Source organism: Zonotrichia leucophrys, chromosome 1A, assembly GCF_028769735.1.
Source record: "Zonotrichia leucophrys gambelii isolate GWCS_2022_RI chromosome 1A, RI_Zleu_2.0, whole genome shotgun sequence".
NCBI classification, from domain to species: domain Eukaryota; kingdom Metazoa; phylum Chordata; class Aves; order Passeriformes; family Passerellidae; genus Zonotrichia; species Zonotrichia leucophrys.
Genome location: NC_088170.1, coordinates 10147829 through 10167860, shown reverse-complemented (window position 1 = coordinate 10167860; position 20032 = coordinate 10147829). Strand labels below are relative to the sequence as shown.

Below are 20032 nucleotides of genomic sequence, written 5' to 3'. Positions count from 1 at the left end.
GAAAGGCAGAAAAATCCAAGGCGAGGTAGGGGGTAGAGAAAGCAAAGGAGGGGGCTTGAATCAAATAGGGAACATCTGAATCAAAGAGGGAACATCTGAATCAAGCTGCACATATTAGTCATTTCCCCAGCCCTCTCTTACACAGACACACTGACTCTCCTGTTAATATATTTCATTTTTTCTTCCCCATGGACATTTGTGTACCTTAGAAACTTCTTTGCTAATCTCCTCCTGCTTTTTCATACCATGAGGTCATATGCTCCTGCTGGTAGCATGACTTTAAATCACACACCAGCTTGCCCTTTGAGGTCTGAACAGAAATCACTGTCTTAGATCACAAGTAAATATGAGTTGATGGCTTCAAGCCCAGTGTCACTGCCACCCCATCTATGCATATTGCAAAATTCGAGAAGAATCAAATGCAGGTTATTGCTTCCCAGTGGAAAGGACTCCATCACTGCAAGGACTGTGAGAGGACCATGTGGAGGAGCTAAGGCAAAGGAACACATCCTCCCTGTATCCAAGACTCTGCAACTGCCCTGAAGTGACCTGTTGAGAGCCACACACCAGAGCTATGGGTGCTAAAGGCCGTGCACTGTGCGTGCTTGCGCGTCAGTGAGTACAGACGTGGGGCACGGAGCCACTTGGCCTGAGACATTTTGGGAGGCCCACAGGTCACAGCTGCACTTGGCCACAACGCAGCACAGGTCACAGTGTGTGTGCCAGGGTGTGCTGGCAGCACGGTGTGGGGTAGGACAAGCACAGCCACCCAGCAGCTTTGGATTTCATAACCACCACTACGTGCAAAGCAACGTCACAGAACGCTCCGGTGCTTACGCTGCTCCTGCAAGCACAGGAATAAAGAGGACAGAGGGGAAAAAAAGCATTGGCTTTCACATGTCCCCTCTCAGGTGGGAACATGATACCTGCAGCTGGCTGCTGCTCTTCCTCAGAGCCTATGGCTGCTTCTTCTAGCATCTTGAGGTTACCCCTGACAGCTTCCACTCAAAAGTTTACCGAGGTATCTTTCTCCCTGACAAAATGAGCTATTCAAAATGAGCTATGTCACACCAGGCTGGGCCGCAGGGCTTTTAAAATCGTTTCTGCTGATGTTCAAAGGGAGCAGCTTGCTGTGCAGAGGAGTGGTGGAGTTAATAGCAGTAGGATCAGCACAAGCTCTTACCCTGCCATCTGCCTTCAGCTCAGCCAGGCTTTCTGCTGAACAGCCAATGTGGGCTGGGGCCACTGGAGTGAGCAGCAACTCACTGACATGAAAGACTGCCTGGGTTAGTTGATTAAGAATAAGATTACGAGCACAGGAATCCTGTATAGAGCTGGTACTGACTCATTTCAAGGATTTCATGGGGATATTTAAGCCCAGTTTTCCAAAGAAGTATTTTATTTTGCACAGGTGGGTGTTTGTGTGACAGCTTAAATAAGCCCCATGAATTGATGACTCCAGAAACAGGGGTCATCTCTGAAACAGTTATGCTTTCTTCTTTAGCCACCCCCACTAGAAAACAGGGATAGGGATAATATCCCAAAATAGGGATAAATAACACTTAACTGCCTCACTCCCCTGTAATGTTTAAGTCCTTTGCACATAGAGAGCTCTGAAGGAAACACAGAGCCTGCTGGAATGGACAGGGATGCCTCTCACAACTGTGGGTCACAGATCCCTCTCATTCTGCCTTGTGTACTTCTTTTAAACCACTGACAGAGGCTGCTCAGCTCTGTTCCTGCACATTCAGACTGACAGCTGCCTCAAGAATTCTCCCTCTTTTAAACAATAGAAGAGTCACTTAAGGCTTGTGGATGACCTGAGAGTACCAACTGCTGACCCACCAGTGCAGTCTGAACCTTCCAGTGCAACCATGAAGAGCAAGGCTTGGTCCCTTTGAGGGATGGTGAGGGCAAAACAGTTCTGTAGGCCCATAACAAAATACTGAGAGTATACAAAATACTCTGATGTCCTATCATTCTGTGGTAATACCCTACAGCAATTTAAAGAACTGCTGCAGCTGATCTCCAAACCCAGAGGAGACAGCTGGAGGGAGCAGCAAAAGGGTGCTGGTCTGGAAGGAAGAGGGGGGATCTGGGAGAGTGAGGGCACAACCTGCCTGATCTGAAAGCAAAAAGAACAGAGAGGCCCCTCCTTTCACGGATGCAGGGAGGCAAAAAAGCAAGATGAGCGAAAAGCCTGGACTTAATCATGAAAAACAAAAGCTCATCATTTATTTTCATATCCTCTCACTAATGCTGGCATAATGCTAACAGTGGAATTCTTATGGCATGCATGTCATGCCTGCAAATACCAAGTGAATTACTTCTCAGCAAGGCTATGGGCTATGGCACTGAGCAGCACATTCGTTACAAACGATTGGATGATGAACGACAGTTCCCAAATTCCTCCTTCACAATGCTACTTGCATTAGTTGTAATTTAATGAGTGTGAGAGAGAGGGAGAGAGAGAGAGAAAGTTTTGGCTCAAATCACAGAAATAATACTGCCTGCTGCTGCTTCCCACCGGGTCTTGTATTAACTCACACCACCTCCACCTCCTACTTCTCTACCTCCTCCCTTTTCACACCTATCCTCAGGTGCTAAAAGTCGTGTCATGAAACCCATCAGCATGGCAAGAGAGCATGCAGAAGCCCCCAGGCACATGCATTCCTTCTGGCTAAAAGGTGGGAGAGGCCACAAATCTCTCCCTCTTCTCTGAGGCAGGCTGGGGTGGTTCCTACAGCAGCCAGTCTGTGTAGACAAGCCACCAACTCTCCTTTGGTTCTTTCCTCCTAGGGAAAGAACCTCACCTCCTCCTCTAGTGCAGGTGAGAGACACCAAGCTGGCAGCTCTGGAAGCAGAGCATGAAGCACACACTGTATGATCCATGATGGTGCAGAGGTCCCACCACACACCCCTGCCAGCACGGTCCTTGTGCCTTCCCAGAGGGAACCACAGCAGGGTAGCCCAGCCTCATCCTCACCTTGTAGGCTGTCTTAGCTGGATTGTTGCGCTTTTAAACAATTTTGAGATCTGGTAAGCAGCCACTGAGTGTGAACAAAACCTTTGCTAGGGGGTGAGGCCTTCAGCAGTACAAATGTGCCATCACTGGTGACCCTCAGCAAAGCCAGCAATCAGTGCATGCTGCCTCCTCCTGAGCTCTTTGGTAGGTCTGTACCTCCAGCTTATTCAGGGCATAAATCAAGCCCCTTTTCTTCACTCCTGGACCTTGACACAAAAGGGACAGCCACAGCAGCAGGGGCATCTTGCAGGTCTCTGCCCTGGACTGGCCAGTGTCACCTCCCACTCCTGTGGCAAACTGTGACAGAGCCTGTACCCCTTCACATGACAAGATATTTATCCATCTAATGACCCTGCACATAAGGTTCACACCTGAAACAAGACCCACTGTGTGGGGTCTCCTGTGCTGGGCCAGAAGAAAGCTGAGGGGTCTGATCTGAGCAGCAGACTTACAAGTAAGTGACTGCAAACATCACTACTACTCTTGTGGTGTATGCAGTCTCCTCAGGATTTCCCACTGACTGAGCCTAAATGACAACCATCCACGGATTCCTACCTAGTGGAGCATCCAGAATACTCCTTATCCCTTCTGTGCCAAATGTAATTTAAAAGCCCCCCTCCCACATTTTGCAGTGTTTTGAAAAAAAACAAATCCAAACAAAATTTACATGTTTCTGAAACACAGGCATAAGCAGAGGAAGGGAAAATGCCCTTAAGGATTGGAACCAAATGTGTTTGTGCAAATGAGACCCAGGATTTACAGTTACCTTCCAGCCTCCAGCAAGTGCTACAGTCTTAGCTTTGACTTAAAAACAATCTGTTTTCTTGTAGAGGTTGAAAAACACCAGTGATATTTTCTCTGGTGTACTGGCCAAAGTCCCACAGCCGTGGCTGGGAAAGGAGGGTGGACCCTCTGTCACAGGACACTCCCAGGGACAGGTCTGTATGGGCACACAGATGCCCATTTGTGCTTTCCAGCAATACAGCAGGCACAATGCTGGGGGCAAAGGAACTACATGAACACAGATTTGCCCCTTGTTAAAATCCCCCTCCAAGCCCTTGTGTAGCATTGCACACTCTGTGGCTTTCTTGAACTTCTGGCTGTGCTTTGAGCAGTGACTCTGAAATAAACGAAGATATGCCTTGCTGAAGTGACCCTAAACGAAAGCAACAATACGTGGCACAAATAAATAATCAAGAACCATAGTTGCAAATCAAAAAGGATGAAACAGTGAGCCTGCAGTGACTAACCTTGTGCTGGGCAGCTCACCCACCCCAGCAGCATGGGCAGCCACACATCCCCCCAAAGGGGCACCAGACAGAAGGGGTCCCTTTGCACACAGCAAATGTGGGGAGAAGGGGACACAAGCATGAGAGGGAAGGGGGGCTCCTGTGACAGAGGACCACCACAGTGTGGCTATGTGGCCTTTAGGAGCCTTCACAGGGGTGCTGTCACCTGCTACCAGCCTGCAGAGCGAAGCAGTGACCAGGCTGGAGAGATGAAAAGCAGTTATCAAGGGCAGAACTATAGGCATGAACACACCTAGACAGAGGCAGACCTGCTGGACTGCCAGAACAGGCCTGTTACTGCACATCTCCTTTGGGCACACACTGCAAGCCACAGTAGTCACAACTGCCAGCCATGGTTTATCACATTTACAGTTTACAACCCAACCAAATCCAACACTTCTGCTGGAACCAAGTTCAGCTGAAGGTTCCTGGCCCAGCTGGGAAGGCAGAGGCTGTCCTGCCCCTTGGTTCCCCTCCTGACAGGCTGCTGTGGCTCAGGAGGGGTGAAGCTCAGACACAGCATGCAGTGTCACACTTCAGCTCCCTCTAAGCCTTCAAATTAGGGCTTACACGGGGCTTAAGTGCAGCCTGTCCCAACACAGGGCTGGATTTCACAGCTCTCATGTGCTGCTGGGTTGCCACTTCCCCCTGAAAAGGGGATGAGTGCCCTGCAGGCAGCCTGGCAGGCAGTCCATCCACCCAGACACCCTGAGCAGGGGATAGGGAGCACCTTGATCCCTGCAACCCTTCCTGTGTCCCTGGAGGGTAAAACAGGAGGGCTGAGCTCACCAGGACAGGCTTCTGCTTCCCTTGCCTCAGCTAGCCAAGTAACTCCCAATACCCATCTTTACAGTGAGCATTTTGTGGTAACCAGAGAGTGTTTTACTTCTGTGATCAAGCCTGTGCTCTGCTTCCTCCTCCACATCTCTGCTGGCACCCCACAGCTCACCTTGAGCCCCAGAGTGACCACAGGGTGACCACAACCCTTCCAGCCCATGGGTTGGGATGCCTGACAAGCAGCACTGAGCTCCCATGTGAAGTCAGCGCGTTCTCAATACAGGGCACAGCCATGAACATCTCAGGGGGGGCTGGTCACCTTCCAGCAGGGACACCTGAACATGACAGGGCTGGGGAGGAGGCAGCACAGGGGACGAAGCTACCAGGAACAGGGGAAAGGACACAAAACACAGAGAATAAGAGCCCCATCCCCTCCACAAGCCCTGCAATAACATGAAGGCAAGAAGGACAGAAGTACCAACCACAACATGAAAACCTGTGACCTGCAACTCGCTCCAGTGATGCCAGGTAACAGCTGTGGCTAGGAAACAAGCAAACACACTTCCCAGCTCACCATCACTGCTGCCACAAGCATCTGCTTTATTGTACATGGTATGAAAAGCACTGGCCATCCCCACCTGAAATCATGCCCTCTCCTGCCATTCACTCACATCCCATCTTCTTTTTCCCTCACACTTTATTTTCTACAGGCAGCAGCTTTTTGGCAGGAGTCTCTGCGTCTGTTTGCAACAGGGCATGGCAAGGGAAAGCAGACATCTCCTCATAAAGCATCCTCTTCCTGAAACCCCTTCAACCCTTCCTGGCTGAGAGGAAATGCAAGGATTGGTAATGACTCAAGTGCTCCTCCGGGAAACAGCAGTGATTTTAGAGGAACATGAAATAACTTTTAAGCCAAGCCTGGTCCTGAAGGGGGGAACTCCGCACTCTCTATCTTGAGTTCATGGCTGAGCATGCACAAAGCCAGAATTCAGGTGCCCACCGGCAGAGATACTGGAGAAGATACAACTCATTTATTGAGGTAGCCTCACCTACATTAGATACATTGTAAGTGGTACAGTAAACAGATGTGAAGGGATACAGATTTCTCAGGGATACTGTACCTGCATTCAGACACCAGTGACATCCCACCACTGGCTGAAGGCTCAGGATACAGAGATAAACTGAGATAACTGAGGATACAGACACAGACCTGAGACGATTTAGCAGAGTTAAAGACATATCCAAGAACTGGTCCAGCTGGGCCACCAAAACCTGGCACTGGGAGAAGATGCATGAAAGATGCAGCTCTTCTGCATCAGGATAGAGATGAGCTGGTGGATGTGGATTACAGATCATCCTCCATCAAAATGTCTGGAATGATATTTTTCTCAAGCTTGGATTTCTAGTAACCCTTTTGTTCAGCCTGTAAAGTCACATTGCTTGAAAAAAAAATCTCTTCCTGCTTTTACAGGCAGAGTGGCAGTGTCCCCTCCTGAACACACTGTGATTTACAGTGTTCCACACTCACACTGGCAACACAAGCCCTTATGCAGAGACTGCAGACAGCACTCCTGCCAACACATGCTCTGCCACAGCATCACTCCACATAAACACCCTGCATTCACCTTGTTTATATTTCCTCCTGCACAGGCTGTGACAGCTCACAAACACACACAAAGCCTAATTTATATTTATAATAAATCTCCCTTCTTCATTCACTGCAGCGGAAAAGAGCCCTGCTACAAATACAATTTGTTATAAAAGTGGTGTAACAGGGCTGAGGAGAATCAGGCCCATAGATAAAGGGGACAAAGCCACACCAAACACGTGTGTACACTCCTGGAGGTGCCTACACACATGGAAGGAGTTCCACATACACACAGACACTCTTCCACCTGTGCTCTCACAAACAGTGCTCAAGAACAGCACCTGCTGTCCCTTCTGACTCGCACGTGCTCGCAGGCAGCACAGGCTTTTGCAAGGTTCACTTTCATTGCACAGGTGCTCTCAGCCTCAGATAAGCGACAGGAAAATGACACTGCAAGAGAGGTGCTGTCATCATCAATGGGATATGCTTGTGTCTGGGTCTCACATGTCCTTTCCAGGTGGTGCAGCTAATTTAAAATGGGGGTTGCAGCCTGTTTCTTATCTGCACTTGCTAAATACACACACATATTCTGCTGTTGAAAGAATGAAGAGCGGGAGTTAGGTGGGGAAGGCAGGTTTCTGGTGGTGCCACTGATTGTGCTAGAAGAGATGAAGACTTTTTTACTGTAGTCATGAAAAAATGTGATCCCCAGTTTCTTTGTAGACTTGGAGGATTTATGAGGTCTTTGGTTTCTCCACGCTATCCACATGCCAAGAGCCGCCTTTTTGTTTTAATTTGGTTTCACAGAAAAGGTTGTGATCTCTCATCTTTCCACAAAGGACCTTGTTGCCACTTCCCTAACCTCCATAACCCTGAGGTCTGGTTGTGGCAGTGAGCTGCCCACAGGACAATGTCAGCCTGTTCTGAAGCTGGGCCCAGTGTGCCATGTGGGTGCTTGCAGGGGAAGCACACCCAACCAGCCCTCTGTGGTCTCTACTGGCTCCCAATAAGCTTCCACTGAGGTGACTTAACTACTAATTCCTGCCAAGCTCTTGTGTGCTCTCATGCCTTCTGTACAGCTCTAACTTGCAGAGTTTGAGTGACTCAGGCAATTCGTGTGATCTGCCACCTTCTCTCCATCCTGGCAACACTAAGCTTGACCAAAAATGTCACTCTGCATCACCAGCAAGCACACCAGCAGCCTTCCCAGCCACCAGAAAGTTCCTGCGCACTGACACATTGGGAGCTGGAGCATCACCTCATCCCAGCACTGCTCTTGACCCAGGGCTCATTGTGTGGTGAATTCCCATAATGGAGAGAGCACCCCTGCACACTGCCCCAGCCAGCTGGATTGCCAAGGCAAGCTGCCACATCACCTTGCACTGCTGGGCTCAGATCCCTCCTCCCTGGGGCACCACGGGGCCTCAAGGTGGGATCAATTCTGTTGTCAGTGCTAAGGAGCTCAAGTGTGTCACCAGAGATTTTCCAGTTAGAGACAACTCTACTCCAGGTATTCTAAGGGCTAGTGATGGCTGTTTAACTCCCCAGAAATTCTGCCACAAGAGGAGGATTAAGGGTTGCACGCACACACAGAGCTATGAGGATATCAAAGATGGTTTTCTTGGATTTTTTTTCTCCAGCGTTTGAAGTCTAACATCTAAATAGGAAAGTAGCAATGATGGCTGGAAATTACCACTGTTTGGAGGTAAACCAGAGACCTGCTGAAAATCCTTGCCAATCTATGTGGAATTTGTCAACACTAAATGCTGCCTAGGAGAAAATAAAACACCATGTATTTTAGCTGGACATTCTTCTCCTCCAGCCTACTGCTTTAAGCACACAGCCTTCCTGCCATCATACATATGGAGCAATGTGGGCACTCACCCTTCTGCAATCCTGCTGCTGTCAGCTCCTGACAGAGGGATAGCCCAAAGCCATGGAAGAAACACACAGATGGTCAAAAACCAGCCCACAACCCATCCTGGCACAGCTCTTCCACAAACACCACTGTGCAAAGCTAACCCTGGGACGAGGCACAGACCACTCTCTAGGCAGACTGAAACAGTCTAGAAATCACAGTTCCCCTAATTTCCTTCTGGATACTTGTCCCTCTTCTCCCCATGGCACCTCTGGCTGATCTGAGCACCTGTCACATCCCTTCTCAAACACAGCTGTGTGTTCTCATGGTAATACCATGTCACAGTTATCCATTTTTTTGGAAAATCTGCAGCACAGAGATCCTTGACTTTGGATCCCAGCTGCTAGTGGCTATGAATAATTGGTAATTAAAGTAAAAGTGATGCCATACCAAGGGATTGTTGTGCCTCTAAGTTTTCTCCAGACTACTCTCAGGAGACACAGGAGAGCTACCAGAGGTAAAAAAAATAAATCTCAGCCTACTAGGTTTACACAGAGACCATCAAAAATATGCGTCTGTATTGTTCTGACCTCCAGATCTTTTTTCCTTCACATTTTCCTAACCTTTAAAAGGCATGTAAGATAAACAGAGAAGAAGCTAGGCAGACAGCATCCTTGGAAGAGATGCAGGAATATAATCAAGCCCTCAGACACACGCACACAAACACCATAATTTATCTCTTCCTCCTCCTGTTTGATATTATCCTCTGTTCTAGTATCATAATCTGTTGCCATGGAAACAGCTATGATGTCACTACAAGAGGTTTATAGATGCCTTGAACAGGAAGGAAAGGTACAAGATGATGGGAGAGGAAAAAAAAACCACCTACAAACAGCTGCTGAGCAGGAGATGTTCCAGGAAGGGTAAGTGTTAACAAGGAAAAGATAAATACATCGACGTGCTGGAGTTGTTGCAGACAAGAGCAGAATATAAACCACACTTTAAAAATAAAGAATGCTTACAAATTTTGCCTAGAAGTAAAAATACTCTGGGCAAGCTAAAGGACCTCCCTGAAAAAAACAAACTTGTTTTGTTCAGCAAGTTTTCTGGGACTGGATATTCTCTGAGTATTGCTGCTGAAGTCCAAGTCTCCACCAAGCTGCTCCATCATCTGCTGTAACATTCCCTCCTGAAGTGTAACATCCCATCAATGCAGCCAGTCGTTGGGGAGCTTGCTGGCTATTCCTCATCCTGTGTATGCCTCTACAACCTGTAACTAGAAAAAACCCTCAGGTCCTCAAGCAAAAATAAACAGAACCATAAAATTCCTTAGGTTGAAAATGACCTCTAAGATCAATGAGACCAACAGTTAACCAAACACGGCCAAGTGCACAAGTAACTGTGTCCCCTAGAACCACATCTTTACATTTTTAAATACCTCCAGAGATTTTTAAATACCACCACTTCCCTGGGCAGCCTGTTCCAGCGCTTGACAAACCCCTTCCATAAGGAAATTTTTTGTAGCATCCAATTTATATTTTCCCTGGTACAACTTGAGGCTGTTTCCTCTTGTCCTGTCACTTGTTACCTGTGGAAAGAGGCTGACCCCCACCCCATTACAACCTCTTTCAGGTGGTGGTAGAGAAAGAAAGATAAGGTCTCCCCTGAGCCTCCTTTTCTGCATGCTAAACAAACCCATCTCTCTCAGCTGCTCCTCCTAAGTCTTGCACACAAGATCCTTCAGCAACTTGGCTGCCCTTCTCTGGACACGCACCAGCCTTCAATGTCTTTCTGTTAGTGCTCCTGTGCCTTTAAGGTTTGTTTCTTGGAGAACATCCAGCCTTCCTGGACTCCTTTGTCACTCAGGTCTGTCCCAAGGGACTCTATCAATCTGTCTCCTAAACAGCCAGAGTTTGCCTTGTTCAGAAGTCCCTTCTGCTGAGCCCCCTCCTCACTTCTTGAGCACTGAAAACCAACGAGTGTACCCAAAGCAGCCTCCCAACACCCCATTACCTCAAGTCCTTCTCTGTGTGCATGACACAGGCGCAGCAGAGAGCCTTCCTCTGGCCTTCCTCACCCACCAGCTGTGTCAGGAAGTTATCTTCCACACACTCCAGGAACCTCCTGGACTGCTTCCTCTCTGCTGCTTCCTCTCTGTGCTGAATCCACTGGATCACGTCCAGGAGCAAACAAACTACCTGACCCCTAACTATAAGCAAGAAAAAGAGTTCTTCTTGCTCTCTTGACCCAAGAGAGAGATCACAACCTTAGAGAGTCACTGCCAAACACACTGACACACCTGACATGCTATTGGAGAGAACAGTGTGCTGAGCCTCACATGCTTGAGATGTGCCATGCACACCCATGTGCAGGAGGATGCACATGTGGCTCTCACCCACAAGCTCAGGTGCCGATGACTGGGTCTCCATGCTTGTAACTTTTTTTGGCCACTCTGACTGATGGTGAGAGTAGAACAGACATGATGACAGAGAGGGTGGGGCAGTCACATATGTCCTTAAATTTTCCCTCAGCTGAGGGAAAATGCAACATGAATTTTGGAGGAAGGAGGATGGCACATCAAATTTGTCCTACACAGACACCGTGGTCATGGGAAGAGCAATGGCAGAGAAGGAGGAAACCACAAGGGTCTCAGATCAATGAGAAAGGGTCTCAGATCAATAAGAAGTGTTGGTGTTTCAGATAATCTCTGTCCCATCAGATGGTGAGCAGGATCAGAGATTTTAATGAATGCCATACCATCAATTTTGCCTCTGGTGTCAGCTCCAGATGAGGAATCCCCAGACTGACTCTCTGCTCTGCCTGTGAGCATTAGGGTACAGGTAGTGTCTCCTCTCCTCGCTCACCTTCTCTTCCAAAGATGTTGGAGACAACTCCATGGGAAAAAACTGTGAAAGACTGAAGTCTGAAGAGAGTGCGAGAGACTGAAGTCAGTAAGGGCAACTGCAGAAACAGTCCAAGATGGGATCTTCAGCATTTCACTCAATTTTCTGTTCCTGCCAGCCTTGGCTGTGACAGCCTCAGCCCCTGAAGATCTCAGGGATCATCTTCCTCTATTCTGTTACAGTCACTTGCCCTCATCTTTGTTCCCCACATGTCTCTCTCCTCCTTTTCCTGACCTACTGACTTACTCCTTCTCAATCTTCAGCCCACCCTTTCCTTTCCCAGAGCAACCTCTGCCACAAATGTTGTGGAAAACCCACACATTCTGATTTCCTCTCCTGAAAGTGTCCCAACAATTTCTATGATGCACCCTCCTGAGTCTGCATCTATGTGAAATGCAAACCTTTGGGGTGGTAACTATCTATCCCTTCATGTTGATGTCATGCCTAGTACAATAAGGCTCTGCATTTGCTTGGCACAGCAAATACAACTGTTATTAGGAACACCTTAAAAGCACCAAAATAGAGTAAAAGAATAGGCATGAAAACAATGCCAAATGTTGTGTGTGTTTTCCAGTTTCTTTTATATTTTGTGAGCAAGGGTCTCTTTCTGGATTATATGAAACCATTTCTTCTGTACTTTATATTTGGGACTGCAGAATTGACAACAAATCTTACAGTGGTGAATAAACAGAGATTGTGCTTTTTAAATTGCCAGGTGACATCAAGCAGGATTGCAAAATCGGGGGAATTAGATAATCTGAAAACAATCACGACAAACTGAAGGGTACAGGATGACATTCAGATGGGACAGATCAAAAATCACGCACTCAGGTAGGAAAGTCTACCTCCAGACATGCAATAGAAAATGGTTCATGAGGCATCAGACTTCTGGGACAGGATCTGTGAGCCACAGCACATCACAAGCTGCACAGAGGTGAATAATGTTATAATGCAAAAGTTAAACTAAACAGGAGCACTGACTGTAACAGACACAAAAGAACATTTCTGCTCTCCTTGGCCAGCACAGCACCCAAATACAGCACTGTGCTCTAGCTGTGCCATTCAAGAGAGAGATGGACCAGCTGAAGGGAGCACAGAGAACCAGGAGAATGGTCAGAGCTGAAGGGGAAAAGATACAAGAGAAAGAGCTGAAGAATGTGTTCAAAATATGATTTAGCCTAGGGAACACAAAGGAGGGACATGACAAAGACAAAGGAATAGTTTTCCTACACCCACAGTTCAAAGGACAATGAATCAGAGCAAGGAAAGCAGAGAGGAGTTATAGAGGGCGTAAGGTAAAATCCTTTAAGTGACAGAGCAAAGGGCAACAATGACAGCCTGGACATGCTGTGGACTGTCCACACATGGGGAATATGCTGGGCAAGCCTGTTAAAGAACATGCTGGACAGGCATTTGATATTCTGCTTTAAAAAAAATCTTTCATTTGCCCATTTCCTATTATTTAAATGATTTTAGTGAGAGGTAGGTTTCTTTGGCATTTCAGCATAGTCCAGAGCCCAACCTGTCAGCCTTCGGCACCAAAGGAGATGTTAGCCTGCAGGGTTCTGCCATTGGTAACACCATTGTTCCAGGTCTTGCTAGCACCTTTATGGATTGAAATCTCTAAAGAACAGAAAAGGCAGCTGCCCTTCATGGTTTTCCAAGTATCTCTGGCAAATACCAATGCCTTGCGGGATGACCTTTCCTGCTTTTCAGGGAAGGAGCCGCTCTTATTTTGTCCTTCCAGAGACAGACATCAGCACAGGCCCTGGAAGGTGAGCAGGACAGAGAACAATGTATAAATAGAGTGAGCTTCAGCTTCTCCAAATGTATGTCCCACTCAGTGGTGATGCTGAAGAAAACCAAGGGAGCAAACTATGGCATTCCTCACCCTGGATAAAACTCCCTCTTGCTCCAGAACACAACACAGAGAGGCTAATACTCATAATGTGCAGACCCTGCTTCCCCTTGTGTAGCTCACTGGGTTTCACTGACACTGCTGCTGATCTGGATCAGAATCTAGCTCAGGAGCAGCTCAAGGTGTTCACTTCTTGAAGATGCTTCCCTTTGGCTATTCTGCACATGTCCTGTGAGTAAGCAAAAGACTGTTCTTTGGCATCATTCAGTCAGTGACCTGATCAGACAGCCACTCTTTATACACCACCTTGAACATATACAGCATTGTATAACTACACACTGTTACAGCTTATTGTTACTTCCATTCGATAAACAAATTCTAATGGCACACACAGATTTTTAATTTAGTCTTGACTGTGGATTTTCCCAGGTATTTTGAGATGTGGAAATGCCTTTGCCGGCCTACAGAAATAGAGTCTGCTCCTCCACTCACATGCGTGGGGAAGTCTTAGTAGAAGTGGTTTTGCCATCAGAATTACCCAATTCTGAAGGCTACCTGAATTCAGGAGTGGTCCCAAAATAAAGGCACTTGTGCTTTCCTGCGGATGGACCTCAGTTAGCTGATATGGCCAAATGAGGCAGTAATCAGGGGCACTCCATGCTGTAAATGAGGGGTAGCAGTAACATGCCTCTGCTCTTCCTCCATGACAAACTGCTAAATGCCATGTCTGGAGTGAAATTATCATCTGTGTTTATTTTCAAAAGAAGAGGTGAATTCTTTATTGGTAGGGGAAATAGTTTCAAAAGAGAAGGCTTCCAGTTAATTACCTTGGTCCACACATTAGGGTACGTAAACAGCTCAAGAAACAACCTTTTCTCTAAACAATGTTTAATTCTCCCTTCTTGTTATTGACCAGTTATCCTTCCAAAAGTAAGAGAAAGACCTATAAATAATATTTCACATTCAGAGGGCAGAAATTTCCTAGTAAGGGTGAGGAAACAACCTCATTTTATAAATGTAGTGATTAGGCTACAGAGGCCATGAGTCAGAAAGGTACTCCAGCATGCGGCCAGCTTTAAAGGCATAAACAATCCTAATGAAGTCAGCAGCACTGCCTGTGAGCTTAAATTTAGGCACAGACCTGAAAATATCTTCTTAAATTGGGATCAGAGAGGAAAAGCGTCGAACCTTAAAAAAACCCCAGCAAGCCATTCTTAGCCTACCTGTTCACTACAGCCACAGGGATGGGGACACCCTAACAGCTGTAAGCCAAACACTGAATGCCTTGGCAAACTCTTCTCAGGGGTCTTGCCCATGGGCAGCACCATCACAGTTGCCCTGAGTCCTGCAGCTAGAAGAAGCTGTCTCATCTGCCTCATATTGGTGTCTTAGTCTGGTCTGAGCAGAAGGTGACTGTCCTTCCCTGACCTCACCATCTGGCAGGACAGCTCTAACACCATCACCTGGGACCCACCTGGTGAGGTCCACAATCAGGACAGGGATTTACTTCCAGGCCCAGGTCACCAATCCTGTCATGATTTGACTTTCCAACTGTCCTCCTGACCAAATATTCACATGTTTTTATGCACCACTGCTGTGATGTGGCCAAAATCAGGCCTTATTCATTTAGCCACCCAAGTCCATCACCTATCTCCAAATACACAATCTAACTTCCCAGGGCTGAGCTTAAGTTCAAAAGCCTCACAGGAGGTCTCTAGGCTGTTCCCCACCAGTAGAAGAACCGACACTGAACATCAAGCACAGGCAACTCTTATCCCCTTTGAATGGAACCAAATCCAGTGGTCTGACAGCACCATGTAAAACTGGGCAGTAAATAACAACGGGGAAAACCAGTGATAGAAAAATGAAAATTATTTCACTTCCCAGGCCAGCTGAGGTGTCCAAATGAAGCAAAGTGAGTCCTCCCCACCTGTCACAGCCACGAAGAGGAATGCACTGCAGAGTCCAAGGGCTGATGACTGTGGTGAGTAAGTGAGCTTGCCTCTGTGTCTGCTCACCCCAGCCCCTAGTCCCAGCAACGCTCTTTCCCCTTCTGAAAATAAAACAGCATTTTTCACCCATTACACAAACTTGTTTAATCACTAGACACAGCAGCATGATAACAACAATAATTTTAACTGGAGGGGGCTTCCTGTTATCCTGGCTATAGCCATATCCTGAGCAAATAAAAACTCAGGCTTTTAGTCCCAGCACTGACACAGCTTTAGCTCTGGTTATTATTTCATAAACAGGAAGCGTCTCTGAGTTATCTCCCTGCATGAACTTTGGGGTAAAGACCTTTACTCCGCCTCACTGGGGCCACCTCCCTGATGAGCAAGTTTTGTGTGCTTTGGTGAGATTTAAGGATGCATTCGAAGCCCAGCAGGGCTGGCCTGTTTCTGGCATTAAATGGGATCTGATCCACAAGGGAGGACAGGGTCAGATTTTCCGGCTTTCCCGGCCCCATGTGTGACAGGGATAGCGTGCAGGCAGGTCCCTGCCTGTGCTCAGCTCCAGCAGCAGCACCGGTGGCGAGGTGCAATTTACAAATATTACCCAGATTAATTCCATGAGCCACCCACATAGAAAACTACCGATGTGGCTGCTAAAAATACACCCTGAATTGCAACAAAGTTGTCAAGAATAAGTAAGGAGCTAAGCGAAGAGGAACGAAACCAAAACAGAGGTAATAACTGTTTAGAAAATAAAGGTTAATACATATAAATACCTCTCTTTACGCAATTGTGAAGGATGCCAGGTACCAGACGCCAAGGAAATCGCTGGAGACACCCATCCTAGGCAAAAAAAATCCACCCACAGCCTGTGCTGTCTGGCATACCCCCTCTTAAACTGGGGTCTCCCCTGGACCATAGAGCCTGGCTCTGTTATTTGCACAATGGGAAACATCACAAGGTGAGTGCACAGGTGAGAGTAACACTGCCTAGAAGAGGGTCCAGAGAACCAGATTCTTGCCTAGCTCAAGCCATTCAGCTCCTCTGTACCAAGCCAGTACAGCCACTCCTGATGAAGCCTCATCTCTGGTGCTCAGAAGGATGGCAGCCACCAGCTTGCCCCAAGTCTGGAGCAGAGGCCATGTAGGATTACACCTGATGAGGTCTGCTTTGAAACTCAACTCATTTCCTTGTACAGCTCACAAACGAAACTAAAAACCAGGTCAAACATTGCGCAGCAGTGTTACTTCTGTTTTGTTTCACTCGTTTTATGTCCTTCATTTTGCTGCTAAGCTCTCCACTACCAGGAAAAAGAAATAAAAAAAAAAAAAAAAATGAGGCAAAACCTAGGAGAGGAGAAGGTAAGAGCAAAACCTCCAAATTATTTAAAACAAATGGGAAAATTCTCCTGGCTCAGTGTGTGTGGGAGAGGATTTCACACCAGATAGTCACTTATTTATCATGCCTCGCCTATTAATATCAGGTGAGGCACCATTCTGCTTCCCAGAAATGGTATTTAAGCCAGCTGCTCTGCACAAGCACACACCACCCTCACCTGCACGTCAAGAACGCTGGGTGACTTTCTGCCTGTGCTCTGTGTTACCACTCACTTCAATTTCTACTGGAACCACTTCATAAGGCCTTTGAGGTGTCACATTTCCTCCCAGGGTGCTTTTTCTGTCAAAGAGCCTATGTTCTGAAATCGGTACGGCGCGGATACGGTTTCACCTCCCCTGGCCTGCCTTGCGGTGCTGGCGGTGGGCGTGCATGTGTGCCACCCGAGAGCTGTGCCTGCCCTTCGCAGCGCCGATCCGAGCCCTCGGTTCCTGTGCTCGGTTCCGGTGCTCTCCTCGGTGCCCTGACTCTACCTGATGCTCCAGACCGAACTGCTTGTGCACACAAACGTGAGGCTCGCAGGGGAGGATGGCAGTCCTTGCCTCCCTCCAAGGAGGAAATTGCATCCTCTGCGATAAGTAAGTTTTTATCTATGCACTGCGATATTGCAGGGAATTCTAAGGACCTCTCACGGCAACTAGGAGGCGAAAAACAATCATTAACCCCTCCTCCACCTCCCTCGAAGCCATTCAGCAGCAATTTAACCCGCAAGCATACAGCAACACAACAGAGATAAAACAATTTCTGTCAGCCTTTACGCTATCTCCGGCTCCTGTTATTCAGGATATTCACCTATTTTGAGGCTTAAGGCATGCTGCAGAGCCTGGCCGCAGACCCGTCCGTATCTGCTGCGGGAAATTTGTTTCTACGGGTCACTTTCAGGGCATTCTCCCCCATCTGCTCTCTTTTCCAGTCAGGCAGAAGCAGGGGCGCCGCTCAAGTTAGGATGCTCTAAGGAACCGCTAAACTTCCACCGCACGCTCCGGTGCAGCACCGCCGCCCCCTCCTCAGGAAGAAGCCGGCGCCCTGCTCGCCCCGGCAGTGGCCGAGGCCTCCTCTCCTCTCCCCTTCCCTCCCCTCCCCTGCGCTGCCCTGCCCGGCTCCGGGGAGGCGGCCGTGCCGGCGCTCGCCCACTGCGGCGCGCCGGGAAGGAAAGGGAGCGCGGCCGGGCTGACCGCAGGCCCCGCGGCCGCTCCGCCCCGGCTGTGCGGACCCGCCGGGCGCCGCCGCTCTCCGAGGGGCCCCGCACCGTCCGCACGGCCCCGCGCCGCGCTGGATGCGGCCCGGCGAGGAGCGAACTTCAGAGCCATCGCCGCATGACCCCCTGGGCGCCCGCCCGGGAGGGGCTGGGGGGCTCCGGTGCGGTGCCGGCCGAGCCTCGCCGGCCCGGTCACACCGCGGGGGGGGTCAGGCGCGACCCCGGGGGCCGTCGGGCGGGGGCCGGGCAGGTACGCGCCGGGGCTGCGAGCTCCGCGCCGTGCGGGTGCTGCCGGCGAGCTCCCCCCTCCCGCGGCGGGGCCCCGCTGCCGGGGAGGCGCCGGGGGCGGCCCGGGCGCGGGGCGGGGAGCGGAGGGGGGGCTGCCCGGCCGGGGCCGGGGCCGCTCGGCGGCGACACGCGGCCGCCAGAGGGCGCCGCTGCGGGCTGGCCTCGACCGGCACCCCGGGCCCGCCGCGGCCCCTCCGTCGGCACCGGCCCCGGCACCGCCGCGGGCCCCGCTCCCCGCCGGCCCCGCGCTCCGGCGGCACCGAGCCCGGCCGCGGGCAGCGCGGGGAGGGCCGGCCGTGCCGTGTGCGCTGACGAAAATGCTCCTCTTTGTCTGCCCGCCTCCGGCGGGGTCCGGACTCGGAACAGCGGGTGAGCCCGGGGCTGCCCAGAAATAACCCGGCGGGCCACCGGTAACTTTACACCGCCCGCCGAGCGCCCTCCGCGCGGGCGCCGCTGCCCGGGCTCGATTTCCTCCTCAGATAAGTTTTACCGGCCTCGCCATGGGGAGCAAAGTGCCGTGTCCCCGTGGCGCCCCCCCCGCGCCCCTCCGCGCCCGGGTCTCCGCCGCCACGGAGCGAGCGGCCCCGGGCGGGATGGCGCGGCCGCCGGGGGATGTCCCTCCGCTTTATGTAACGCTGCCCGGGCAGCGCCGAGCCGGGAGGGGTGACGGGGAAGGGTAAATGCGTCGCGAGGGGATTTAAATTAACCTCGATACATCTCTGAATTTTTCTTTTTGAACAGACACCGTGTACTACACATCGATCTAGCGCACACAGACGTATATATACATACACACATATATAAATGCATATATATATAAAAATTATGATTTTTTTAACCTGAAAGAAACTAAGTTGGGGTACTTGGGCTTCTCGCCGCAGCCCGGGCTGGACTGAAGCAGAAGCCAGGGGAGCTGACAGCAGGCTCCAGCAGCCCCGTCCCCCGCCGCCGCTGCCCGCGGAGTCCCCGCGCCTCGGAGGAGAGGAGCTACGGCGGGGGGAACTCCCGGGAAACCGGCGAGCGGAGCGGGGTAGCCGGTCCTGGGAATGCGAACTGCGGCGAGGGGCAGGCAGGCAGCAGGCACACACACACAGAGACACACACACACACGGAGGCGCAAGGCGAGCTCCGTCCACCTCATTGTTCTGCTCGGCACCGGCACGGACTTCACCCACCGCCCCCCGCCGGGGATCGAGCGCCCGGGACCGCGGGGCCAGGCACCGGCAGAGCCGGGGGGCGACCCGCGCCTCGCCCCGCTCCCGCCGGGCGCCGGGGAGGGCGATGGTGCCCCCCGCCTCCCGCAACACCGGCCGGGGCCACGGCGAGCGGCGGGGACCCCCTGCTCCCCCCTCCCTCCCTCCCTCCGTCCCCCGCTGCGGCCGGGCCAGGGGTGCCGGCGGGGCGGGCCGGGCCGGGGCTTACCTTCGTACATGGGGGCCATCGGTGCAAGGACGCCTGTTATTCATGGCAACGCCGCCACGAACGACGCGAGATCGCAGCCCCCCAAACTCAACACACATCTGCCATCTTGAGCGGGTGTCTCTCGGCGGAGGCGAAGCTGCCGCCTGCCTTCTGCATCGCTGCCCACCTCAGCGCGGGGGGAGCCGGGCACATCCAGCCCCGCTGCCGGCCCTCCGACGCGGCCGGGGCGGGCGGGCGAGCGGGCGGGGGGCGGCGGCGCCGGGCCGGGCCGGGCCGGGCCGGGGCCGGGGCGAGGCGCGGGGCCGGGCAGGGGCGGCGGGCGGCGGGGCCCCCCCGGCTCGGGACGGCGGCGCTGGGGAGGGAGGGAGGGAGGGAGGGAGAGAGGGAGGGAGGGAAGGAGAGAGGGAGGGAGGAAAGGAGAGGGAGGGAGGGAAGGAGGGGGGCTGGCGCCGTGCCCCCGCTCTCAGCGCGGCATGGCT

General features: G+C 50.9%; 1 protein-coding gene across 2 annotated transcripts in view; it reads right to left on the bottom strand.

The window, feature by feature from the left end:
• The window catches only part of HIPK2 (homeodomain interacting protein kinase 2), a 138177-nt gene extending 118382 nt beyond the window's left edge, over nucleotides 1-19795 (bottom strand). The window contains exon 1 of one of the 2 annotated variants that reach the window (XM_064737365.1): nucleotides 19554-19795. In XM_064737365.1, the coding sequence (XP_064593435.1) occupies nucleotides 19554-19572 (19 nt within the window). In that variant the 5' untranslated portion in view covers nucleotides 19573-19795. The remainder of the gene's footprint in view (nucleotides 1-19553) is intronic. The other variant, XM_064737371.1, reaches the window with a different exon arrangement.
• Between the last annotated feature and the right edge of the window lie 237 nt (nucleotides 19796-20032).